Genomic DNA, 26,905 nt, shown 5'->3' with positions numbered 1-26,905 from the left:
TAACCCCCCCCCACCCCCCCCACCCCACAAAAAAAAAAAGAAGCTTTTTAATGATTGAAAGTGTATCATCTTTTGTTAGCAAATATATAAACTCATACTTCTCATCTTGTGTAACATTCAGGTCAAGGAGAAAACATTAGCCGCGAGAAGAAGTGATGTGAAGACCATCATATTCCCATCAGCGAACAGGCGAGATTTTGACGAGCTTTTGCCTAATGTAAAAGAAGGCCTTGATGTCCACTTTGTAGATGACTACAGCCAGATATTTGAGTTAGCCTTTGGATACGAGGAGAATGAAAACAAGTAAACCCTTCCTGTGATTGTTATTCTTTAAATAACAATTTTTCTGGGACCCCTGTTGAAATGTGTGTGTGCTTTGAGACCCTTATACAGAACCAAACCCATTTTTGCCCAACGCTATTGGATTTCTCATCAGGATAATCTCAGAACAAAGTAGAGCTGAGATTTCAGCATAGGGTGGGAGAGATGTCATTGTTTATTTACTTTTCAGATTAGTGTAAATTGATACCACCCATTTATCAAAAGTATAATTCTTTTGAGGAAATGTACATTGCGATACCCACAAAAGAGCAAATAATTGACAGAATATTTGCGTTTCTTTTCCTCTTTCCTCGGTCTGAGGTATCATGAAACCGACAGGTTGACAACAGCTCCTTTCATCTTCTTTTCTTAATAATGTCATTGTCTGCAGATCATATAATGTTAGAAAAACTATGAACAGCCACTCATGCATGTGGATGGATGCTCGTCGAGCTTCTTTAGATAGCACCATTGATGAATTGGTATGCTGGTCTGTTTAGTTGGTAGAAGTAACCTAGAACTAAATTCTACTTGCATAAATGATGATAGGCTCATTCAAGGGGGGAGATTATTACCTTTCAATGAGGCCCGACGAGGACGATAGTTCCTGAGTTTCGACACATCAAGATTGAAAAAAGGGAGTTTTCCGATCATTGACTCAAATCTCTCGCTGAGTGTAAAATGCAATCATAGAAGGCAGCAGTATATCCATTGCAAACCAAAGGATCTAACTAAGCGCATGCGCAGCATGGCCAGAAAGAGAAGGACAAGTAGATTTTGTTGATTGAAAGGAAAGGGCCCCGTTATAATAATTTCTTGCAGAAAAAGGAAAGTTTTGCGTAGAAGGTTTTTCTAGTTTTCTTGCCCCCAAAATCCAAATCCAGTACGAAGTGCAAACTGCAAAGTGCCCCCGACCTGACAGGAGCACTTTTGTCATGTGGATAGATCCATCCTTGTGCCATTTACTAACACTAATAGCTAGCGGTAGGCCATCCATGGACAGTTATGGAGTAGGTTGAAGACACTGACATCTGCATTTTGATTCTCTCAGCAGCTCACCTTGGGAATTTTCCCTTTTGACTTTCTATGAGAAAGGTTGGGTTGAGTGTTGAGTTCATAATCCATGGTTCCTCTAGAATTTCAAAAGCTGTAGTCATGTCAAATTCCCAGGACTCATAAGCTGAGAGCAGTTGAGTATTCCATAATACTGCTGAGAATTACTCAAAATGTCACCATAATTTTACTCGATATCTGCTGAGTATTTGAAGCTTAACTTCACACAAATTTAACGGATTTGTAAAATTATCAAAACCCAAAATATAATTTATATTATTTACTTAAATAGTTAGGATGAATGTACCTTTTTTATTAGTAATAATCCGATGTCGTATTTGAGCCAAGTTTTTACAATTTTCCCCTTTATTTTTCCCATTTTAATGATTTATTTAGATTTTTTTTTTATGTCCAATGAGAAAGAAGTTGGAAATTAGAGCCCCTGTATAATGACGTGGACTATGAACCCTACCATTCGCGTGGGAATAGTGCATGGTGAGCCGGTGACGGCTTTACCAGGCACTTCAGAATGGCGGGCCCATGGCTTCTAACTAATGAGAGATTGCCATGTGGATGCCACCCTCTTTCTAAACTATTATAGAGAGTTCCCTGTGGATGCCCCACTCTTTCTAAACTATTATATTATTATCCTTGACATAAAGATTTCACTGCAACTTGCCATGCTAGAACTCATGTTTTATCTAGAGAAAATGCGTTTTTTCTACTATTTATTACTTCTTCTTTTTTTTGGCAATTCTTTTCTCCTGTAATATGAGATGGAAAATAGGGAAATAATATTTGTGTACTGGAATTTAAATCCAAAATTATTATTATTTATTTCATAATAATATATATTTTTGAATTAATTTACACGTGAAATGAGATTAAGATATCGTATAATATCGCAGTTCAATCATACTTTTTAAAATTTTAATTTTTTTAAAAAACTTGAAATTAATAATTTTTTAATATTTTTTATTTTTAATATGATGATGTTAAAAATAAAAAATAAAAAATATATATTATTTTGATGTATTTTTAAACAAAAATTACTTTGAAAAACAACTTTACTATACTCCTAAATAGACTTTAAAACTTGTCATTGAATAATTTAAAATATTTTATTGGATAATTTAAAGATGTAGCTCTCAAAATAAACTTGAAAGTAAATGAATTTAATAAATTTTTTAAGTATTTTCTCTAAAATTTGAACATAGAAAAAAAATGCATGCCTAATTATTGATTATTAGATAAATCCTAAGGATTAATCCTAGACTGTATCATAAGAAATAAATAAAAAAAACTATTTTTATTTTAGTTTTAATGTGTATAATTTGTCTTAAATTCCGAATTTAATCCAAATAATTTGGATGTTAAGTGATTATCAACTAAATCAACTTTTATATCCACTTAAATTGTCTAAATAGAAATAAATCCGGTGAGATATATTGTTCCAAGTCATAATAATGCACGAGGAAATTAAATTTTATAGCATCACAAATATGTGAAGACTTATTGTATTTATTTTAGAAAAAAACACTTAATAATACTAAAACTCCAAGAATGCTAAGATAAATTATTAAATGACAAGATACACATTCGTAAGGGGGAAACAGAGGCCTTACTAGATTACAAAAATAATACTTAAACTTCAAATTCTTCACCATATGTCCTCCCAAATTTATAATTAACTAATAAAATTGATTTATTTTTTTTAATTAAGAGCCTAATTCTTCTTTGGCTGCATGAAACCTTTGATTTTAAGACAATTTAATGTCATTTGATCTAATGATGCCATAAACTACTTGTTCATGTCACTTGTCATTAACATCGTAGTTCACATATGAAGTTGTTAAATTAATTGCATTTTAGGTTCCCAAAACCAAGATTAGGACAACTCCTTCAAAATAAAAAACAAGTTAGAAGAAAATTTAAACACCATTAATAAAAATAATTATTGCATGCTTTGGTAAATTTAATACTAAAAAATTCATAAAATTCTTAGTTGTTTTTCCAAAACTAGTCATTTTAATAAAGCAAGTCTAAACATATTATTTTGGTACAAACAGAATTTTGTATTGTGTTAGAACCACTTATGCAAGGTCAATGAAATATTTATTTTTTGTTAATCTATGATTGTTTTATTTAATTAATTTTTTAAAAATAAAACTAATTAAATAACAATAAAAAACAAATGCTATAAAATTCTGACGGCATAAACCTAAAAACCTGACTTGAAGATAAAGATAAATTGTACAACATAAAACATTAACAACTAACAAATAAAAAAATTAATTTTTCTCCCTCATTTTCCCCTTCAATTTATTATTTACATTAAAAAATGATTAAGGTTAAAAAAAGAAAATAAAAATATATTATAATTAGAGTAATCCAAGAAATAACATATTAGCTTCAAATCACTCCACTTAAGGAATTAATGATTGGTTCCCATAAACAGAAACACCTAGTCCCTATTCACACACAACACTTTCTCGCTTACTCCTCCCTATAAACTCTCCCATTTGCCCTGTAACTCTCTCAGTAGCTCTGTTTTCTTTGCACATACACTACTCTTTGACCTTTAAAGGTTAGTGTATATGCAATCTAAGAACTAACCAAAGAGAATATTGAAGTGGGGTTTTTGTAAAAGTCACCATGGTTGAAAAGCTTGATGGATTCGATTTGAAGGGTGATGGTGGTGGTAAGAATGATGACGGTATTGGTGATGATACATTAGATTGGATGCGTTTGCTATTTGGAGATATTGATGATGATAATAATGAGATTGTTCTTGAAACAAACCAGATAATTAGAGAAACACCAAAAAAGAGCTATGAGCAGGTTTGAAGATGCTTTCTTTTCTTTCATTTTGATTGCTTTTTATTCAAGAATCATGCTTTTTTCCATTTTCTTTGCTAGTCTTTTGGTTTTGGGATAAGTTTTAGTCTCTTCTTTAGACATTTCTTGGTGCTTTCTTTAATGGTTTCTTGGCATGGGTGATAGTAATTCACATGATTTTCTTGCTCTCTTTGCCTCATTTCTTTGTGTTTCTTGGCTTTTGCATGGAGGGTTTTGCTTCTTTGATGCGCGTGATCTTGGTATATAGTAGTTCACAAGATTTGCTTGCTCTCTTTGCCTCATTTCTTTGTGTTTCTTGGCTTTTGCATGGAGGGTTTTGCTTCTTTGATGCGCGTGATCTTGGTATATAGTAGTTCACAAGATTTGCTTGCTCTCTTTGCCTCATTTCTTTGTGTTTCTTGGCTTTTGCATGGAGGGTTTTGCTTCTTTGATGTGTGATCTTAGTGTATATTCACAAGATTTTATTGCTCTCTTTGCCTCATTTCTTTGTGTTTGTTGCTTTTGAGTGTTTGTTAAATTGAGTGACATGTGAACATGCATTTCTTTTTTCATGATGATATCATCAGCGCCTTTTATTTTTCTTCCTTTTTTCTTGATGAGGTTTGCTATTTGTAGATTTTATTTTTATTTTTTTAATAAGTTGTCATTTCCTCTTTTTTTATTTAACATAAAATATAATTAATTATTAATTTTATTTTTTTGAATTTGAAAGTGCATATATAATATATTTTGTTCTTTAATGGAAGGGATGGTGGGATTTCAGTGTATCTTTGCAATCTTCATGAAAGATTTGTCTGCTTTTATTTTCTTTCTTTTTGCATGCCAAGTGCTATAATATTGAATTTCATTTTCTGTCTTCTTAACAGAATGAGATGGCTAGAAAGCTTTTGCAGTTGAATCCACTTGGATTACAATTCAGTCTGCCACCAAATTGGATGGATTCAACAACAACTCCTAACCATGCTAGAACAATTGAAGCTGGGCTATCCCAAGCATCAAGTGGCCAGAGCATGGATAGCAGTAATTTTGGCCAGAAGTCAATGTCTTCCAGGTTGAAGGCCTCCAACTTTGCTGCCTCATTTATCAAAATCGGTGAATGGCAGGTAATACCTTTTGAAAAAGAAATGACATGATTCGGACATCTGTTTCGTTACCATTCGTGACATGCGTCCACACAGGCATGGACATGACTAATTTCAGTGTGAATGTCCATCACGTTCTTGGTTAAAAAGACTTGTGACATGAATTTTGCATTAGATTCTTCCCTGATAATATTTGATGGAATGTGTGCAGAGAGCGTCTAAGAATGAAGGTGATTTGATGGCTAAATGTTATTTTATTAAAAAGAAGCTTGTGTGGGAATTCTTGCAAGGGCGTCTGAAATACAAGGTTGAGATTCAATGGAGTGATATAAGTGGAATAAATGCTGTAATGGAGAGGAATCAGCCAGGAATTCTACAAATTGAGGTATTTTCTGTTTTTCCAGGGCTTCAATTTAAGTTTCTCAATTATGGATAGTCCCGTTATAATGCAGTTGAGTTTTCTGCAGCTAAACCAGCCTCCTACCTTCCATGAGGAAATTGATCCGCAGCCGCGGAAACAGGCCATTTGGAAGCTAGCAAAAGACTTCACTGGAAGGCAGGCTTCCATTTTCAGGTGAACATCAATGGTATCATCCACTTGGTCAATAGAAGTTGTATGATCTAATAGGAATCTGTACCTTTTTCATTATAAGGTCTAAAGTTTTCTGCTTATGATTATTCTGTTCTCAGGATGCATTATCTTACGTTTCCTCATAAATACCTTGACAAACACTATGAGAACCTCTTACTTTGCGAACCACGTTTCTTTGAGCTGAGCAAGCAGTCCTTTCCAACTCTGAAAAATCCCTTCTTCCATTCAAATTTGTGTGGCAATCCAGGTTTTGCGTTTGATTACAATCACAGAGGGCAGGATTTCAACCTCAGAATGCAGTTTAATTTTCCGAATTTTCCTTCACATGTAGGCCAGACTCAGCATAGTCAACCTTATGGACATATCAGCCAGACTCAGCATGTGCAACCTTATGGACATAATGACCAGGCGCAGCATAAGCAACTGCATGGACATAAAGGCCTGCCATCTCTTAAGGAGATGCCTACACCAGCATCAGGTAGTGTATTGCTTCCGAACCATCTTTTGTATAAGATTCTAGTTCTGCACAACTAATAACTCCATCTTTGTGGTAACATAGTCATGTGTTTTTCACCTTCAGATAGCTGCAATGTCCTTGAGAATCAAAGGATGTCTTACTGGGGTCAAGGGATGAGCATTTACACAGATGCTTTAGCAAGGAATCAAGGTCTAGTTCCTTCTGTCCAATCAACTCAGGTGCATCCGACTGTTCCTTTCCAAAACTACAACCTAGAAAATCTTGGTCAGGAAGCTGTGATGAATAATAATGCGGCCAAAGCTCTAGACGTCGAAAACCAACTGCTCGGTGACATGCAAGCTGGTAGCTATCATGAGAAGTATCATATGGAAATGGTTGGGTCGCTGAACAAAATGGTCAATCTCCACAAGGAAGTTAGTCCTGAAAGTAAGAAAGCTTCCCAGGAAATTTTATATGGGAAAGACATTAGCGGTGAGGAGAACTTTACTTTTTGTATAGATGAGAACGCAAATTTAATTGGTGGGCAGTTTTATGAGCAGCAGAAAGTTACTTGGATGCCTCGGATTCATCCTGCGAATCCACCGACGCCTAAACAAAGGAACAACTTGCTCTACGACCCTGTCAATAATCCTAACCCTAAAGCGGATAAGTTTGGAAACGTTAATAACTTCAACAACTATTGGAGCTGAGAAGGAATTGGGAATTGTAGATGTAGGCAATGGACCAAAGAATGACAGGATACATGGTATTGCAGTAGATTAGGGCATACTTTCTTTTCTTCCCTTTTCTTTTACTGTTGGATAATGCTAGCAATGTCAAACTGCAAATTTTGTATAGTTGGTGTACTCGAGCAAGCATTTAGTTTTGAAAAGCTTCGGAAAAAATTTTTAATGCTTTCGATTTGCAATGAATTGTTGCTAAATTTTGCAATCCAGCTGCGAATCTTCAAAATCCCATCAATCAGAAGTTGTGAGTGCTTCAAGCTCTAAATTCTTGGTTGCAATTTCCAAAGCTTTAGATATCCACTCCTATGATTCTTCAAAAGAAGAGATTACAGTAATGCAAATCATGCACAATATTATGCATGATTAGCATTACTCAAGTTTATAACCAGTGCTCTGCTCCAATGAAGCGTTGGCTGTAGGCTAGAGGGCTTGGGAGTTGGTGTGTGCCCAAATCTTTCCACCTAAAATTATATTGGCAACTAAGCATTCTTGGAGCTCCAAATGTCACTGGGGCTAACGTACAGGAGAATGAAGAGATCCCCACATCCTGAAGCAATGCCCTTAGCCATCAAAGCATAGCAAATTATGCTTCATTTACTAAGAAAATTTCATTCGAGATTCCTAGCTTGTGTTTTCTGACAGAGAGATTGAACGTTCCATAATCAAGAATAGATGGATTATGATTAAACATAAACTGAAATTGAGAGCATAAAAGAAAAATCATAGACTTATCAGCTGTGAGGTAAAAATGCCACTACCTTGTGATACTACTACATTCACATCCGGGAATTCATCAGAAAGGAAAATAAAAAATTACTCACAGGGATGTCCTAACAATCTCAGGTTTACTGTATGGTGAATGAAAGATTATAGGATGTAACGGAAAACTGAAGGATAACCGTGTTTACCACAACGAAGTTTAAGTAATGGTTCAAGTCTTTATTTGGCTGGGTTTAGCATTTGGTTGTGGAAACAATGGTGTCATTTCCTTTATTTGGCTGGGTTTAGCATTTGGTTGTGGAAACAATGGAGGTTCCTGGCCACTCAATCGACAAAACACTCCTTCAACTGTTTCACTTTTTTCTTTCCCCAATCCACTACATCACAGCCCACCGGAGCAGACTCTGTGTTATTTCTCATGAAGGGTTGATTCTATGAGGATTCACCTGGCTATAGAGGCTGCAACTTGCCTTTACACCAGCATATTATGATATATATTCGGCTGACATTTTCTTTTTACGTCAGTATCTTTAAGACATCTTAAACTTAGAAAATAGTCCTCTCATTAAAGGAATTTGGTAGAATCCGCCTCAGCTCTGTGAAAAATCCCACAACTAAGTGACTTGTCTACTGAATTCCTTTGGCCTAAACAGGTTTTGCTGAAAAAGGGGTGCTGCCACGTTGAAGATTGCCTAGTGTGGTTACATTTATCATGTTTGCAAGGAACGCAATCAAGGAGTCGCCACTAGATATCTGACAACAGCTAGTAAGTTTGCTTGTTTTTATCCGTCCTTAAACAAGATTCTATGTTTGTAAGTAGAATTTTCCTGTTAAGTTGTTCTTTGATAAACGAAAATCCTTCATTCATCAAAAGAAAAATTCCTGTTTTGTTATATAATTTTTGTTATATAATTTTTGGTTTCTGGATACTATATTATGTTGGGATAACGCTGTTAATGAGCAACAACTTGTGCAACCTACTTTAAAAAATAGAATTGTTATTATCAAAAAGCTATAATGATAATTACATTAATCATTAATAAAAATTATACAACTCATGTACTGCCACTATTTATATCATAATTGATGATCTCTTGCCTTACTATTAATGTTTATAAATAAAGGTATTATTTGATAGTAAAGTGTGAGAGTGAAGAGAAGAGAGATTGTCAAGGATCAATAAAAAACAAATGCTATAAAATTCTGACGGCATAAACCTAAAAACCTGACTTGAAGATAAAGATAAATTGTACAACATAAAACATTAACAACTAACAAATAAAAAAATTATTTTTTCTCCCTCATTTTCCCCTTCAATTTATTATTTACATTAAAAAATGATTAAGGTTAAAAAAAGAAAATAAAAATATATTATAATTAGAGTAATCCAAGAAATAACATATTAGCTTCAAATTACTCCACTTAAGGAATTAATGATTGGTTCCCATAAACAGAAACACCTAGTCCCTATTCACACACAACACTTTCTCGCTTACTCCTCCCTGTAAACTCCCATTTGCCCTGTTACTCTCTCAGTAGCTCTGTTTCCCCTGTTTTCCTCCAAAGAGCCAATCTTTGCACATACACTACTCTTTGACCTTTAAAGGTTAGTGTATATGCAATCAAGAACTAACCAAAGAGAATATATGAAGTGGGGTTTTTGTAAAAGTCACCATGGTTGAAAAGCTTGATGGATTCGATTTGAAGGGTGATGGTGGTGGTAAGAATGATGACGGTATTGGTGATGATACATTAGATTGGATGCGTTTGCTATTTGGAGATATTGATGATGAAAATAATGAGATTGTTCTTGAAACAAACCAGATAATTAGAGAAACACCAAAAAAGAGCTATGAGCAGGTTTGAAGATGCTTTCTTTTCTTTCATTTTGATTGCTTTTTATTCAAGAATCATGCTTTTTTCCATTTTCTTTGCTAGTCTTTTGGTTTTGGGATGAGTTTTAGTCTCTTCTTTTGACATTTCTTGGTGCTTTCTTTAATGGTTTCTTGGCATGGGTGATAGTAATTCACATGATTTTCTTGCTCTCTTTGCCTCATTTCTTTGTGTTTCTTGGCTTTTGCATGGAGGGTTTTGCTTCTTTGATGTGTGTGATCTTAGTATATAGTAGTTCACAAGATTTGCTTGCTCTCTTTGCCTCATTTCTTTGTGTTTCTTGGCTTTTGCATGGAGGGTTTTGCTTCTTTGATGCGCGTGATCTTGGTATATAGTAGTTCACAAGATTTGCTTGCTCTCTTTGCCTCATTTCTTTGTGTTTGTTGCTTTTGAGTGTTTGTTAATTGAGTGACATGTGAACATGCATTTCTTTTTTCATGATGATATCATCAGCGCCTTTTATTTTTCTTCCTTTTTTCTTGATGAGGTTTGCTATTTGTAGATTTTATTTTTATTTTTTTAATAAGTTGTCATTTCCTCTTTTTTTATTTAACATAAAATATAATTAATTATTAATTTTATTTTTTTGAATTTGAAAGTGTATATATAATATATTTTGTTCTTTAATGGAAGGGATGGTGGGATTTCAGTATATCTTTGCAATCTTCGTGCAAGATTTGTCTGCTTTTATTTTCTTTCTTTTTGCATGCCAAGTGCTATAATATTGAATTTCATTTTCTGTATTCTTAACAGAATGAGATGGCTAGAAAGCTTTTGCAGTTGAATCCACTTGGATTACAATTCAGTCTGCCACCAAATTGGATGGATTCAACAACAACTCCTAACCATGCTAGAACAATTGAAGCTGGGCTATCCCAAGCATCAAGTGGCCAGAGCATGGATAGCAGTAATTTTGGCCAGAAGTCAATGTCTTCCAGGTTGAAGGCCTCCAACTTTGCTGCCTCATTTATCAAAATCGGTGAATGGCAGGTAATACCTTTTGAAAAAGAAATGACATGATTCGGACATCTGTTTCGTTACCATTCGTGACATGCGTCCACACAGGCATGGACATGACTAATTTCAGTGTGAATGTCCATCACGTTCTTGGTTAAAAAGACTTGTGACATGAATTTTGCATTAGATTCTTCCCTGATAATATTTGATGGAATGTGTGCAGAGAGCGTCTAAGAATGAAGGTGATTTGATGGCTAAATGTTATTTTATTAAAAAGAAGCTTGTGTGGGAATTCTTGCAAGGGCGTCTGAAATACAAGGTTGAGATTCAATGGAGTGATATAAGTGGAATAAATGCTGTAATGGAGAGGAATCAGCCAGGAATTCTACAAATTGAGGTATTTTCTGTTTTTCCAGGGCTTCAATTTAAGTTTCTCAATTATGGATAGTCCCGTTATAATGCAGTTGAGTTTTCTGCAGCTAAACCAGCCTCCTACCTTCCATGAGGAAATTGATCCGCAGCCGCGGAAACAGGCCATTTGGAAGCTAGCAAAAGACTTCACTGGAAGGCAGGCTTCCATTTTCAGGTGAACATCAATGGTATCATCCACTTGGTCAATAGAAGTTGTATGATCTAATAGGAATCTGTACCTTTTTCATTATAAGGTCTAAAGTTTTCTGCTTATGATTATTCTGTTCTCAGGATGCATTATCTTACGTTTCCTCATAAATACCTTGACAAACACTATGAGAACCTCTTACTTTGCGAACCACGTTTCTTTGAGCTGAGCAAGCAGTCTTTTCCAACTCTGAAAAATCCCTTCTTCCATTCAAATTTGTGTGGCAATCCAGGTTTTGCGTTTGATTACAATCACAGAGGGCAGGATTTCAACCTCATAAAGCAGTTTTTTCCGAATTTTCCTTCACATGTAGGCCAGACTCAGCATAGTCAACCTTATGGACATATCAGCCAGACTCAGCATGTGCAACCTTATGGACATAATGACCAGGCGCAGCATAAGCAACTGCATGGACATAAAGGCCTGCCATCTCTTAAGGAGATGCCTACACCAGCATCAGGTAGTGTATTGCTTCCGAACCATCTTTTGTATAAGATTCTAGTTCTGCACAACTAATAACTCCATCTTTGTGGTAACATAGTCATGTGTTTTTCACCTTCAGATAGCTGCAATGTCCTTGAGAATCAAAGGATGTCTTACTGGGGTCAAGGGATGAGCATTTACACAGATGCTTTAGCAAGGAATCAAGGTCTAGTTCCTTCTGTCCAATCAACTCAGGTGCATCCGACTGTTCCTTTCCAAAACTACAACCTAGAAAATCTTGGTCAGGAAGCTGTGATGAATAATAATGCGGCCAAAGCTCTAGACGTCGAAAACCAACTGCTCGGTGACATGCAAGCTGGTAGCTATCATGAGAAGTATCATATGGAAATGGTTGGGTCGCTGAACAAAATGGTCAATCTCCACAAGGAAGTTAGTCCTGAAAGTAAGAAAGCTTCCCAGGAAACTTTATATGGGAAAGACATTAGCGGTGAGGAGAACTTTACTTTTTGTATAGATGAGAACGCAAATTTAATTGGTGGGCAGTTTTATGAGCAGCAGAAAGTTACTTGGATGCCTCGGATTCATCCTGCGAATCCACCGACGCCTAAACAAAGGAACAACTTGCTCTACGACCCTGTCAATAATCCTAACCCTAAAGCGGATAAGTTTGGAAACGTTAATAACTTCAACAACTATTGGAGCTGAGAAGGAATTGGGAATTGTAGATGTAGGCAATGGACCGAAGAATGACAGGATACATGGTATTGCATTAGATTAGGGCATACTTTCTTTTCTTCCCTTTTCTTTTACTGTTGGATAATGCTAGCAATGTCAAACTGCAAATTTTGTATAGTTGGTGTACTCGAGCAAGCATTTAGTTTTGAAAAGCTTCGGAAAAAATTTTTAATGCTTTCGATTTGCAATGAATTGTTGCTAAATTTTGCAATCCAGCTGCGAATCTTCAAAATCCCATCAATCAGAAGTTGTGAGTGCTTCAAGCTCTAAATTCTTGGTTGCAATTTCCAAAGCTTTAGATATCCACTCCTATGATTCTTCAAAAGAAGAGATTACAGTAATGCAAATCATGCACAATATTATGCATGATTAGCATTACTCAAGTTTATAACCAGTGCTCTGCTCCAATGAAGCGTTGGCTGTAGGCTAGAGGGCTTGGGAGTTGGTGTGTGCCCAAATCTTTCCACCTAAAATTATATTGGCAACTAAGCATTCTTGGAGCTCCAAATGTCACTGGGGCTAACGTACAGGAGAATGAAGAGATCCCCACATCCTGAAGCAATGCCCTTAGCCATCAAAGCATAGCAAATTATGCTTCATTTACTAAGAAAATTTCATTCGAGATTCCTAGCTTGTGTTTTCTGACAGAGAGATTGAACGTTCCATAATCAAGAATAGATGGATTATGATTAAACATAAACTGAAATTGAGAGCATAAAAGAAAAATCATAGACTTATCAGCTGTGAGGTAAAAATGCCACTACCTTGTGATACTACTACATTCACATCCGGGAATTCATCAGAAAGGAAAATAAAAAATTACTCACAGGGATGTCCTAACAATCTCAGGTTTACTGTATGGTGAATGAAAGATTATAGGATGTAACGGAAAACTGAAGGATAACCGTGTTTACCACAACGAAGTTTAAGTAATGGTTCAAGTCTTTATTTGGCTGGGTTTAGCATTTGGTTGTGGAAACAATGGAGGTTCCTGGCCACTCAATCGACAACACACTCTTTCAACTGTTTCACTTTTTTCTTTCCCCAATCCACTACATCACAGCCCACCGGAGCAGACTCTGTGTTATTTCTCATGAAGGGTTGATTCTATGAGGATTCACCTGGCTATAGAGGCTGCAACTTGCCTTTACACCAGCATATTATGATATATATTCGGCTGACATTTTCTTTTTACGTCAGTATCTTTAAGACATCTTAAACTTAGAAAATAGTCCTCTCATTAAAGGAATTTGGTAGAATCCGCCTCAGCTCTGTGAAAAATCCCACAACTAAGTGACTTGTCTACTGAATTCCTTTGGCCTAAACAGGTTTTGCTGAAAAAGGGGTGCTGCCACGTTGAAGATTGCCTAGTGTGGTTACATTTATCATGTTTGCAAGGAACGCAATCAAGGAGTCGCCACTAGATATCTGACAACAGCTAGTAAGTTTGCTTGTTTTTATCCGTCCTTAAACAAGATTCTATGTTTGTAAGTAGAATTTTCCTGTTAAGTTGTTCTTTGATAAACGAAAATCCTTCATTCATCAAAAGAAAAATTCCTGTTTTGTTATATAATTTTTGTTATATAATTTTTGGTTTCTGGATACTATATTATGTTGGGATAACGCTGTTAATGAGCAACAACTTGTGCAACCTACTTTAAAAAATAGAATTGTTATTATCAAAAAGCTATAATGATAATTACATTAATCATTAATAAAAATTATACAACTCATGTACTGCCACTATTTATATCATAATTGATGATCTCTTGCCTTACTATTAATGTTTATAAATAAAGGTATTATTTGATAGTAAAGTGTGAGAGTGAAGAGAAGAGAGATTGTCAAGGACAGCAGCCCTGTTGCCATTATAGCAATGTATGTAAGCTCGAAGTTGAGTTTGAGTGGATGTAATCCTTTTACTTTATATATTTGTTTTGTATTCTTTTTTTATGAAAGTATTTGAAAGAAAAATATTTATGAGAAGAAGTAAGATAGAAGATGAGAGACAATAAATATTGTATTGAATTTATTAGTCTAGAATGAATAATATTGATTGCATACATTCCATGCAATCGTTATATATATATATATATATATATATATATATATATATAAAAAAAATAAAGAAATAGAATTCCAAACTTATAGTATGAAATCATGCTATGATTTGTTAACATAATAATAGAATAACTAATTCCTCGAGACTAGGATAATAGCTTATTATTAGCATGATAATTAGAAATAATAGAAACAAAAAGATTTGTTGACAACTCCTTCTTTGACAGCTCCATAAAATAATCTTCAACATTTTATCTCTAATAATATAGACCTTTTCTATGGATATAGGTGGTTTGATAAATCACATTAAATATTATATTAGTATATTTAGCTTTCTATAAATAATTATAAGTACATCACTAGTCCCGGATTCCCCAACATATTAGATATCTAATGATGCAAGGGCTAAAGTGGGATTTTGATGGATTTTCAGTGCTAGCATTAGCTAAATTTGAGATTTTTTACACATACGACATAGACTACATTAACTATATATATTTATCAATGACTTTCAAAGGTCCTGTAATAACGGTCTTAAATCTAATACACTCTAATAAAACTTTATTATGAACAAACATTTCAATAATTAAAGTTGACTATTACTGTGGTGGTTTCTGCACATAGTTTTATGTGGTGGTTTCTGCACATAGTTTTATTTGACTATGTGAATTTTTTTTCTTAAGAAACAAAGAATAATAAATAAAGAAAGGCAATACCTTAAGATGAGCGAAATATATAGAATTTATTCAAGTAAGAATATATAGAATAACTTTGAAGACAAGCGTGTTTTGGACATGGTTTTGAGTAAAAACAATAAACAAAAAATATATCATATAAAAGTTTTCATTTTTAAGTTTCTTTAATGCCTTATATTATTGATGTTCTCAACGCAATTTGAAAATTCAACCCACATGTCATCATCACATGACTATAAAGTTCAATGCCATAGTCAATATAAAAAATTACAGGGAGAGTTGATGGCAAAAATATGATCAAAGAAAGCATTCGTATACATTCACAAGGGATTTCTTCTTTGTTTTCATCCCTTATTCTCTGATTCATTTTCAATTACATTTCTTATACCTATAATCCCACAAATTAGAGAGGATGTATGTTAAGACAAAGTCTTGTTTCTAGCTCTTTGTGCTTTTGTTGTTATTCATTTACCATAGGATTTGCTTCTGAATTAGAGATGACACCCTTTTAGATGGCCAATCTCTCTCTATAAACCAAACTCTAATATCTCAAAATAGTATTTTTGAACTCGGTTTCTTCAAGCCAACTACTTCTTTAAACATTTATCTCAGAATATGGTATAAGAACTTCGCAAATAAGATGATTGTTTGGGTAGCAAATAGAGAGAGCCCTTTCACCAACCCTGCTTCATCGAAGCTTGAATTGCCATCTAATGACAGTCTTATTGTGATGGTCTGAATCTCCAATTCATAACTAGCAACATAGGAGCAATGTTAAAAAAATATTTTATATATGCTAAGCTTCAAAATAGACATATAAAAAAAAAGTTATTTAAAAATACACAGTATTATAATCTTTGAAAATATTATATTATTCAAAACTAATAAAACTAAATGATAGTTCAAAACTTCTCATCAATAATTAAAATAAAAAACAATAATCTATAATACTTATTACATTGTCAAAAATCCAAACTTAATTAAAATATGATAATAGTAGAATATCTAAAATATCAAATCAAAACTAAAAGGAAAACCTCGCAAAATAAATAAGACATGCCAACCAAAACTGAAAAAGCAGAAACACTCAACAAAGTTCACATACTATCATAAAATAAGAACCTAAAATAATATTAAAAATGAGAGGTGAGTTCAACCTAGTAAGGAACTAACATTTAATATTCATTTAAGATATTTTAGATATTAATAGTTTGCAAGTCGATTTATCTTGATATACATATACATACTAAATATATTATCATAAAGTAGTGGAATACATGTCAGAGATCAGATGACACCTAAAAATAACAAATGTGGGATGATTAGTCGCCACATGTTGATGTCTCTCTCACTAGTTAGGTGTATAGAGTAGTCGCCACATGACTCACTACTCTTCATTAGCATGGAGTTACTGACAAATCCTATATCAAGGTATAATAGATATTCATAGAATCATTAAAAAAGCATATATCGTACCAAATAGAATTTAGTTCTATAAATTGCGAGTTGCATTCAAGAATAAATGAATACTCGAAAAATAAAGCAAAATATAAAAATATTCAAGAAATTAATTAATTATACTCATCGTATAATAAATATACATATTTATTTATATTATATGCGTATAAAAAATTATCTCACTCACCCAGAAAAATATAGCTTAAAAGAAATATCAGATAAAATACCCAAAACATTTATTGAGGATAGTTAGAAGAACTTACAATAAAAATATAAAATATACTTAAAAGCAACTCAAAACAACACAAATAAAATATTTCAATGTATAAAAGAAAACTAGGTTTGGTCTCCTAGGTTTAGGGACTAAAATGATAATTATCCAAAATAGGGACTAAAATGTAATTTTATCAAAACTAGACCAAAATGTAAATACATAACCATACTAAAATTTCACCCATAAACCATCATTAATTCAGTCCAGAATGAAATAGGGACCAAACTGTAATTTTTTAAAGTTTAGGGACTAAAATGTAAATTCCTAAAATTAAGGGACCAAACTAAAAATATTCCAAATAAATTATCAAACCGAGATTCATTATCCTTAACCTCATAATAACACTGTCCAAAATATCAAAATACATTTAGGGATCAAATTATAATTTTTTTAAAGTTTAGAAACTAAACTGAAATTTTCATAAATTAAGGTCCAAAAAAAATTTAGTTATCTTCGACCTCAAGATCATTTTATCCAGATTTTTTAGTAAGATTGAAATAAATTTCTTAATTTATAAAAATCAATTTAAACAAGTTAACTCAGATATCCTTATTTCCAATAATATACTAATTAATTATTTAACATTAAACTTTTAATTAATAATTATAAATTAATCTTAACAACATAAATATGAAAAAAAAATATTATTTTCTATTTCTATTTTTTTTTTAATTAAAAATTTAAAATTTAAAATTAAATTTTTTTATTTAAAAAGAGAAGAAAAGGGATTCTTTTGAAATTTTTTTTATATATACTTCGATTAATTTAAGTTTGGCTTGGTATCCAGTTTCGGCTTTACACTTGTCCTGCTGAAAAATTTCACAGAAACAGTTTGGTCAACAGCTCTTGCATCTTCGGTGCCGAAAACTAGTAAAGCAGAAGCAGTAGTTCTTGATGATGGAAACTTTGTCGTAAGAGATGGCTCAAATCCATCTACCATATACTGACAGAGTTTTGATTATCCAACTGACACATGACTACCTGGTGGAAAGCTTGGAATCACAAGCACACTGGGCAAGTGCAGCGGCTTACTTCCTGGAAAAACCCAGAAGATCCTGCACCAGGTATGTTCTCGATTGGGATCGACCCCAATGGAAGTATTCAGTTTTTCATAGAGAGGAACAGGTCACACAGGTATTGGAGCAGTGGTGATTGGAATGGAGAAGGATTTACCTTGGTGCCTGAGATGAGATTGAACTATATTTTCAATTATAGTCATGTATCAAATGAAAATGAAAGCTATTTCACCTATTCTTTGTACAATACCTCTTTTCTTTCAAGAACCGTGATTGATGTTTCAGGACAGATCAAACAATTCAGTTCTTTGGGAGATTTTAGGGATTGGTTTCTTTTTTGGTCTCAACCAAAAGACGAAGCTGATGTTTATGGTTTATGCAGGGCTTTTGGAGTCTTTCATGTAAATTCATCACCTCCTTGTGGATGTCTCATTGGTTTTGGACCATTTGTACAAAATGATTGGTCAAGCGGTTGCCTTAGGATGTCTCCTTTGCATTGTCAACATAGGAAAAATATTGCAGTGTCAAATGATGGGTTTTTAAAGATGTCGAATGTAACATAACAAGGAAATTCAAAAGCATATCAGAAAGTGAGGTATGAAAGATGCAAATTGGATTGCATTGAAAATTGTTCTTGCATGGCTTATGCCTATAATGATAATAATGGTGAGTGTCTTTTATGGGATGGAGCTCTTATAAACTTACAACAGGCAGAGGTTGCTGGTGGCAGGACTGAAGCTGAAATTTACATCAGATTTGCTGCTTCTGAGCTTGAACTTGAGACTGGTAGTGGGAGTAGCCGAATAGGTGTGGTAAGAAGGTTGTATCTATATAGCCATAAATGATCCAATAAATGTTGAGCAACTATTTTTCACAAAATAAGGTGTAGTCTTTCCAGATAAAAGCGTGGACGCCATGTTCCTACATAACCTATCTTTCCATTTTTTTCTAATTCAAAAAAGCTTTTAATTGTAAATGTGTTTACAAGTAGGTAATATCAGAAGGACAATAAGGGTAACCTTGGCTGTGGCTGCTCCAGTAACTCTGATTACCTTAGGCCTTTTCATATACTTCAGCTGTCTGCGCAAGGGAAAGCTCATACACAAAGGTACACCCTGTTCTTGCTTTAATTTCTGTTGTCTCCTGGTAGACTTAATTAACTCTCAAGTTACTGGTGATGAAAAGTGAGAAAAAGCCCTGATTTGTAATTATGTGTTAGCTATGCAGATAGTAAGGTTTATTTTACTGGAGTTTTATATATATATATATATATATATATATATATATTTGAAATAGTGACTTTTTGTGAAAAAAATTACAGAAATATGTTTTTATGATTTTCATGAACTTGTTTCCCAGTCTACCATTAAACTTAATTTGTTTATTGAAAATAAAATTTTCACCTTATAAAGTTGTATAAAATATTTTTGGGGCACTAATCTACTTACAATATCATGCAATAATTTTAACCACCACTATCTTGCAGCTAGGACCTCCGCTGAAACTGTTAACACAATGGCTGCTACCATACTTGTTGCTACTGCTGCCATCACCATACTGCTATCACCACCATCACCTTATCACTCCTTCACCACCACCACCACCACCACCCCCCTCCATTCCCACCCCAACCTTTACCACCACTACAACTATCGCATCACCATAAAATATCATCATCATTCTCGTAACTTTGTATTTTTTATATTATTACTTGCCATAAAATTTTATCCATATAAAGTTATAAGAGCGTGACTGTGTTCAACAAAGTGATTGTGTTCAGTCATTTTTAATTTTTTTCTTAAACAGGGAAGGAACATGCAAGCCACAATATATTGCTCTTTGATTTTGATACCGATCCTAGCTCAACAAGCAATGAATCTAGCACTGTTGACAATGGGGAGAAAAGATGGAATAGAAGTGTAGAATTGCCATTATTCAGTTATGGGAGCGTATTAGTTGCAACTGGACAATTCTCGAATAAGCTTGCAGAGGGAGGATTTGGATCTGTTTACAAGGTAAGTTACGTTTAAATGAGAAATACTAATTGTTCAAATATTTTAAGAAAAATGTTAAAATAGTTTGAATGAGCTTTCAGAATGACTTTTGGTTCATTTATTAGGGCAAATTACCCATGGGACTGGAAATAGCAGTTAAGAGGCTTTCAGAAAAATCTGGGCAGGGGCCTGAGGAGTTCAGAAATGAGACAATTCTAATCGCCAAACTCCAGCTCCGGAATCTTGTCAGGCTATTAGAATATGAACAGAGGAATGTGAGATGAAGCTTGGCTCTGTTACTTTAGCCATACGTCAATGTATTATATTTATAGATATACACTGCAACTATAAGTTGGTAAAATACAAAACAAACTCATTCTAAAGAGAGGGCACAATATTAGGAGACTCGGTCAAATTGCTAACAAAATGGATATTGGAATCTGTTGCTGCTGCATATCCGGTTGCTGCACATCATGCTGTTGCCTTTCTCCTAAAGTATCTGATGATCTAAGGATGAGAAAATGCTAATCTATGAGTACATGCCAAATAAAAGCTTGGATTTCTTTCTCTTTGGTCAGCATTTTCTTGCATTAGCTTTCCAAATGCTTCAAGAAATTTATATCAGGTTTATGTATAAAATATAAATAGATGCAAACAGAGGACAAATCTTAGATTGGGGTACACGGATTCGGATAATCGAAGGAATTGCTCCAGGCCTTCTGTATCTACATCGATATTCACGGTTACGAATCATTCACAGGGATTTAAAACCTAGCAACATTCTATTAGACAATGAAATGAATCCAAAAATGTCTGATTTCGGGATGGCTCGGATTTTCAGAGGCAACCAAACTCAAGCAAACACCAACAAGATCGTTGGAACATAGTAAGTTTCTTGAATTCCACTTTCCAGTACCAGCTACTCTTAACATGATCCGCACTGACCTTTCCAGTTGTTAGTGGCTATATGTCCCCTAAATATGCTATGGAGGGCCTCTTCTCAATAAAATCTGACGTGTTTAGCTTCGGGGTGCTGGTACTTGAGATTGTGAACGGCAAGAAGAATACTAGTTTCTACCACAGCGACTCCCTCAATCTTCTTGGACGTGGGGAGCTTTCATACACTCTCATTTCTTTTTCTTCCAGCTTGATTTGTATTTGACTACTTTCCTAGTCTCCACACTAATGATGCAGCATTTGTGTTGTTATACCATAGGCATGGAAGTTATGGAATTCTAATAAAGTTTTGGACTTGATAGATCCAATCCTGGGAGACCCTCCTTCAACTATTACGCCGTTGAGATACATAAACATAGGACTTCTTTGTGTCCAAGAAAGTCCTGCTGACCGGCATACAATGTCTGATGTCATATCCATGATCGTAAACGAACACGTAGCTCTCCCATAACCTAAGCAGCCTGCTTTTGTTACAGGCAGAAACGTGGCAGAACCAAGGTCATTGATGAGCTCTGTCGGCGTACCTTCCGTGAATAACGTGACAATAACGAGAGATGTCAGATAATTTTTTCTTTTGATACCAAGATATCATTGGATTTATAATGATAGACTACTCCAATCCCAATGCGCGGTGTGATTCGATTTTTTTCTTGTTTTTTTTTTCATCAAGAGGTTTAGATTAGAAATTGTTCCATTTTGTGGTTTTTTTTGCAGATATTTAGAAATTGAAGTCAAAGGCTATTGATACCAATTTGACTGCTTTATGGATCCCATTAATCACAAGCTGTTAAGAATCTTTGGCAAAAGAGAGAACTATTTGGTTGCCTTTCTTAGGTCAGTGCATATGTTTGAAATGCATTTTTAGGGTACATTCTGCTCTTTGTATGGCTCAACCTGCCCTGGAACTTATAGAAATATATTAAAAACTCATCTTCCTTTTAGTACAAATTCATCTTATAATACCACATAATTAGCCCGTCAGATGTTGATAAATCAACTGCAATGGAGACTAGATGTTGCTTATATCTATCAGAATTCAGACTAGATGTTGTATCCAAGGTTAGAAAAGCTCACCTGCAATGGAGACTGCAGGAAATCCCTGTAACGAAGTTGGCATAAGAGATTAAAGCATTAGCGAGAATGGCATGGGAAGAAAAGAAAGTGATCGTCCCCTTCTACCTGCAACTAAATGCTAGTTCTTATTTTTATTTAAAAGAAAAGGCAATGTGGTCAGATTATAAAGCTGTCCCTTTAGCTGAAGGCTTGAAGCAGTTGAGTAGGTCAAATAGGCCCGACAGGCCAACACTGACAAAGCCTGTCCAATACCTTCCTTCCTTCCTTCCAAGCAGCTCGTCACCCTGATTGCATAGAGGGCCTAAATAAGAGGTTTATCAGCTAATACATTTATCAATGACTTTGAAAAGTCCTATAATAATGGTCCTATATTTTCACAAAATATAACTTTATTATGAACAAGCATTTCAGACTACTACTGTGGTTGTTTCTGCCCGTGGTTTTATTTGACTATGTGAATAATTTTTCTTAAGAAACAAAGAATAATAAATAAATAGAAGGCAATACCTTAAGATGAGCCAAATATATAGAATTTATTCATGCAAAAATATATAGAATAACTTTGAAGATAAGTGTGTTTTGGTCATGGTTTTTTCTATTTTTCTATAGATGGAAATAACTATAATTTGAACACTTGTTTCTTCAATTCTTTTCAAAAAAATAAATTTAAGTAAAAACAATAAACAAAAAATATACCATATAAAAGCTTTCATTTTTAAGTTTCTTTAATGCCTCATATTATTGATGTTCTCAACGTAATTTGACAATTCAACCCACATGTCGTCATCACATGACTACAAATTTCAATGCCATAGTCATCCCCGTGCACATTTAACACTGTAACACATAGCCTCTAATTGGAGGGGATAGCGAGAACAGAAAAGTCCAAGTCAATGTGGAAAATTATTGACAAGAGATCGAAAGCATTATCATATAGTCGATGAATTCACAAGGGATTTCTAGGTTTTTTCCCCTTCCTCCTTCTCTGATTCATGCTCAGTCATAGCTCTTTCACCCCTAATCCCACGAATTAGAGAGGATGTCATGTTAAGACAAAGCCACGTTTTTTGCTCTTTGTGCTGTTGTTGCTATTCGTTTCCCATAGGACTTGCTTCTCCATTGTAGGTGATACCCTTTTGGTTGCCAATCTCTCTCTGCGAGCCGGACACTAATATCTCAAAACGGCACTTTTGAACTCGGTTTCTTCAAGCCAGGCACTTCTGTAAACATTTACCTGGGAATATGGTATAACAACTTCGCAAATAAGATGATTGTTTGGGTAGCAAATAGGGAGAGCCCTTCAAACGACCCAGCTTCATCGAAGCTTGAATTGTCAGCTGATGGCAATCTTGTCTTGCTGACGAATTTCACCAAAACAATTTGGTCAACAGCTCTTGCATCTTCAATGTCGAATACTAGTACAGCAGAAGCAGTGATTCTTGATGATGGAAACTTTGTCGTAAGAGATGGCTCAAATCCACCTACCATATAGTGGCAGAGTTTCGATTATCCAACTGACACATGGCTACCTAGTGGAAAGCTTGGAATCAACAAGCACACTGGGCAGGTGCAGCGGCTTATTTCCTGGAAAAACTCAGAAGATCCTGCACCAGGTATGTTCTCGATTGGGATCGACCCAAATGGAAGTAGTCAGTTTTTCATAGAGTGGAACAGGTCACACAGGTATTGGAGCAGTGGTGATTGGGATGGAGAAAGATTTACCATGGTGCCTGAGATGAGATTGAACTATATTTTCAATTTTAGTTATGTATCAAATGAAAATGAAAGCTATTTCACCTATTCCGTGTACAATTCCTCAATTCTTTCAAGAACCGTGATTGGTGTTTCAGGACAGATCAGACAGCTCACTTGGTTGGAAGGTGTTTGGAATTGGTTTCTTTTTTGGTCTCAACCAAGAGACCAAGCTGGTGTTTATGGTTTATGTGGGGCTTTTGGAGTCTTTAATGAAAATTCATCCAGCTATGATTGTGAATGCCTGAAAGGTTTTAAACCATTAGTGCAAAATGATTGGTCAAGTGGTTGTGTTAGGAAATCTCCTTTGCAGTGTGAAAATAAGAGTTTTCAGATCGACTTTTTGTGCAAAAAAACCATTAGTGCAAAAAAACAATTGTTTGAAAGAGCTTTCAGATCGACTTTTTGTTCGTTGATTAGGGCAAATTAGGTTCATTTAATAGGGCAAATTACCCACGGGACTGGAAATAGCAGTGAAGAGGCTTTCAGAAAGATCTGTGCAGGGGCTTGAGGAGTTCAGAAATGAGACAACTCTAATCGCCAAACTCCAGCACCGGAATCTTGTCCGGCTACTTGGTTCCTGTATTGAACGGGATGAGAAAATGCTAATCTATGAGTACCTGCCAAATAAAAGCTTGGATTTCTTTCTCTTTGGTCAGCATTTTCTTGCATTAACTTTCATTAACTTTCCAAATGCTTCAAGAAATTTATATCAGATTTGTGTGTAAACTATAAACAGATGCAAACAGAGGACAAATCTTAGATTGGGGTAAACGGATTCGGATAATCGAAGGAATTGCTCAAGGCCTTCTGTATCTACATAGATACTCACGGTTACGAATCATTCACAGGGATTTAAAACCTAGCAACATTTTAGACAGTGAAATGAATCCAAAAATATCCGATTTCGGGATGGCTCGAATTTTCGGAGGCAATGAAACTCAAGCAAACACCAACAGGATCGTTGGAACATAGTTTCTTGAATTCCACTTTCCAGTACCAGCTACTCTTAACATGATCTGCGCTGACCTTTCCAATTTTTAGTGCATGCAGAAACATGGCAGAACAAAGACGATTGATGAGCTCTTCTGGCGTACCTTCCGCGAATAATGTGACAATAACAGTGATAGATGGGAGATAGTTTTTTCATCAAGAGGTCTAAAGGACATGAAGCTACTTCAATATCAGAGCGAGGAAGCTATGAGTATGCAGCTTAGATCAGGCTTATTTGTATAAGTTCTCCGATTTGAATTGTACAATAGTTTGTTTCAGTTTTTCCTATTATTCTCGTTTTATTGAAACATGAACAACATCAAATCAAGTATTCATAGAACACATTTAATTCAGATCTTAAATATACTAAAAACTCATTTTCCTTTTAGTACAAATTCATCTTATAATACCACATAATTAGCCCGTCAGATGTTGATAACTCGACTGTTGCCTGTGCACCAAACACAATCTTCAAGACACCAATTGCTTATATCTATCAAGATTCAGACTAGATGTTGTTGCCAAGGTTAGAAAAACTCTCCTGCAACGGAGACTGCAGGAAATCCCTGTAACCAAGCTAGCATAAGAGGTAAAGCAGCAACAAGAATAGCATGGGAAGAAAAGAAAGTGATCGTCCCCTTCCACCTGCAACTAAATGCTAGTACTTATTTTTATGGCAAAGAAAAGGCAAAGTGGTCAGATTATAAAGCTGTCCCTTTAGCTGAAGGCTTTGAAGCAGTTGAGTGGGCTAAATAGGCCCAACAGGCCAACATGGACACAACCAATCCAACACCTTCCTTCCTTCATTCCTTCCTTTCAAGCGGCTCGTCACCTCGATTGCATAGAGGGCCTGGATAACAGGTTTTGCTGAAGATTGCCTGGTGTAGTTACATTTATTAAGGAACAAAATTAAGGAGTTGCAACTAGAAATTTGACAATACTAAGTCTGTTTGCTTGTTCTTGTCTTTCCTTATACAGCGATAGATGGGAGATAATTTTTCATCAAGAGGTCTAGAGGACATGAAGCTACTTCATAGAGATCTAAAGAATAAAGGCGATAGATGGGAGATAATTTTTCATCAAGAGGTCTAGAGGACATGAAGCTACTTCATAGAGATCTGAAGAATAAAGACTTTGGATTATTAATTTGCCAGTGGTCTTCTTAGATTTGAGAAATCAGAAGAAATTATTTAGTTTTTATTAAGGCACAGCCGAATTAATATATAGTTTATCTTCGATTTTAAATAGATTATCGATTTAACTAAAATATAATAAATCGAATTTCATCTATACTGGTGATAATGAACTCATGATATTTGGATGTAAACAATTACAAATCATTAATTCCGTTGCTATTTTCTATTATTAGTTTTTATAAATGCAATACATACATTTCTTTTTCCTGTATATAATCATTAACTTTTCAGGGTTTACTGAAGGCCAAAAGAAGCACTGTGAACAGTCCTCAGAAGACATCCTTTTATTATGCATCGTTTTATCAACTTTTTGGCATCTTTTTTTACTAACAAAACACACACAAATGCCCTCCTTTAGACTCACCAAAATAATGAAGGCTTCTTCAAAAATAGAGCTTTCGTGGTCATAAACATTGTCCCACGAGCTGGCATTGTCTTTTTAGGTCAATATCTTAAGGAGGAGATCTTAAACTTATACAAGATTCTCCCTGTCTGTGAGTAGAACTTGATTTCCTGTTAAGTCGTTCTTTGATAAATGAAAATCGCTCATTCATCAAAAAAGACATTCTGTCTGATGGGTTTTATACAATTGATTTTTTTATATGTTAGCCTTACTTAGATGGTATTTGGATGCTTTATTATATATTTGATAATGCAGAAGCTAAAATGGGATTTTGATGGATTCTCCGTATTGACATCAGCTAAATTTGACAGTAAATTGCTTTTCAAAAGAAAGAAAAGAATAACTTGTAATGATAAAGGAAGTGCTGTTGACGTGCATTTTCTTAGCATGCTTGACCGGGAAACATACGTGCCGTTCTGCATTTTCCTTCCTGCTATATTTAAGATATATTCCACGTAAAGTTTTATTCAAAGGTGAGTGTGTGATGGGTTGGTCCTATTTTGATGGAGATAGTTTTGGACTTCCGCAAATATTTATTTTAGTATATCGACAGC

At 34.7% G+C, this 26,905-nt stretch overlaps 4 protein-coding genes and 1 pseudogene across 7 annotated transcripts in view; all 5 read left to right on the top strand.

The window, feature by feature from the left end:
* LOC105135640 (lon protease homolog 1, mitochondrial-like) overlaps positions 1 to 621 on the top strand; it is an 8,931-nt gene extending 8,310 nt beyond the window's left edge. Inside the window, exon 20 of the mRNA XM_011040617.1 lies at positions 122 to 621. Within this exon, the coding sequence (XP_011038919.1) occupies positions 122 to 307 (186 nt within the window). The 3' untranslated portion in view covers positions 308 to 621. The remainder of the gene's footprint in view (positions 1 to 121) is intronic.
* Positions 622 to 3,937: 3,316 nt separating this feature from the next.
* LOC105135639 (uncharacterized) lies at positions 3,938 to 7,524 on the top strand. 3 transcript variants are annotated; one of them, XM_011040616.1, is made up of 7 exons: positions 3,938 to 4,215; positions 5,100 to 5,336; positions 5,527 to 5,700; positions 5,783 to 5,889; positions 6,006 to 6,154; positions 6,239 to 6,385; positions 6,488 to 7,524. In XM_011040616.1, the coding sequence occupies exons 1-7, from the start codon at positions 4,030 to 4,032 to the stop codon at positions 7,072 to 7,074; spliced, it is 1,587 nt and encodes a 528-aa protein (XP_011038918.1). In that variant the 5' UTR covers positions 3,938 to 4,029; the 3' UTR covers positions 7,075 to 7,524. The 3 variants fall into 3 exon arrangements, with proteins under 3 accessions (XP_011038918.1, XP_011038917.1, XP_011038915.1); XM_011040615.1 differs by having other exon boundaries at positions 6,006 to 6,304; positions 6,341 to 6,385; XM_011040613.1 differs by having other exon boundaries at positions 6,006 to 6,385.
* A 1,788-nt stretch (positions 7,525 to 9,312) lies between these two features.
* On the top strand, positions 9,313 to 12,898 carry LOC105135637 (uncharacterized). 2 transcript variants are annotated; one of them, XM_011040611.1, is made up of 8 exons: positions 9,313 to 9,690; positions 10,477 to 10,713; positions 10,904 to 11,077; positions 11,160 to 11,266; positions 11,383 to 11,531; positions 11,613 to 11,678; positions 11,715 to 11,759; positions 11,862 to 12,898. In XM_011040611.1, exons 1-8 carry the CDS (start codon positions 9,505 to 9,507, stop codon positions 12,446 to 12,448), a joined length of 1,551 nt encoding a protein of 516 aa, XP_011038913.1. In that variant the 5' UTR covers positions 9,313 to 9,504; the 3' UTR covers positions 12,449 to 12,898. The 2 variants fall into 2 exon arrangements, with proteins under 2 accessions (XP_011038913.1, XP_011038912.1); XM_011040610.1 differs by having other exon boundaries at positions 11,613 to 11,759.
* A 3,738-nt stretch (positions 12,899 to 16,636) lies between these two features.
* Positions 16,637 to 18,563, top strand: LOC105135738 (G-type lectin S-receptor-like serine/threonine-protein kinase At2g19130; annotated as a pseudogene).
* A 42-nt stretch (positions 18,564 to 18,605) lies between these two features.
* On the top strand, positions 18,606 to 25,140 carry LOC105135638 (G-type lectin S-receptor-like serine/threonine-protein kinase B120). Its single transcript, XM_011040612.1, has 5 exons — positions 18,606 to 18,789; positions 18,974 to 19,090; positions 19,789 to 19,997; positions 24,203 to 24,413; positions 24,499 to 25,140. The coding sequence occupies exons 1-5, from the start codon at positions 18,621 to 18,623 to the stop codon at positions 24,732 to 24,734; spliced, it is 942 nt and encodes a 313-aa protein (XP_011038914.1). The 5' UTR covers positions 18,606 to 18,620; the 3' UTR covers positions 24,735 to 25,140.
* Positions 25,141 to 26,905: the final 1,765 nt, after the last annotated feature.

This window comes from Populus euphratica, unplaced genomic scaffold, assembly GCF_000495115.2.
Source record: "Populus euphratica unplaced genomic scaffold, PopEup_1.0 scaffold271.1, whole genome shotgun sequence".
In the NCBI taxonomy this organism is placed as follows: Eukaryota; Viridiplantae; Streptophyta; class Magnoliopsida; order Malpighiales; family Salicaceae; genus Populus; species Populus euphratica.
This window is presented reverse-complemented; position numbering and strand designations above follow the sequence as displayed.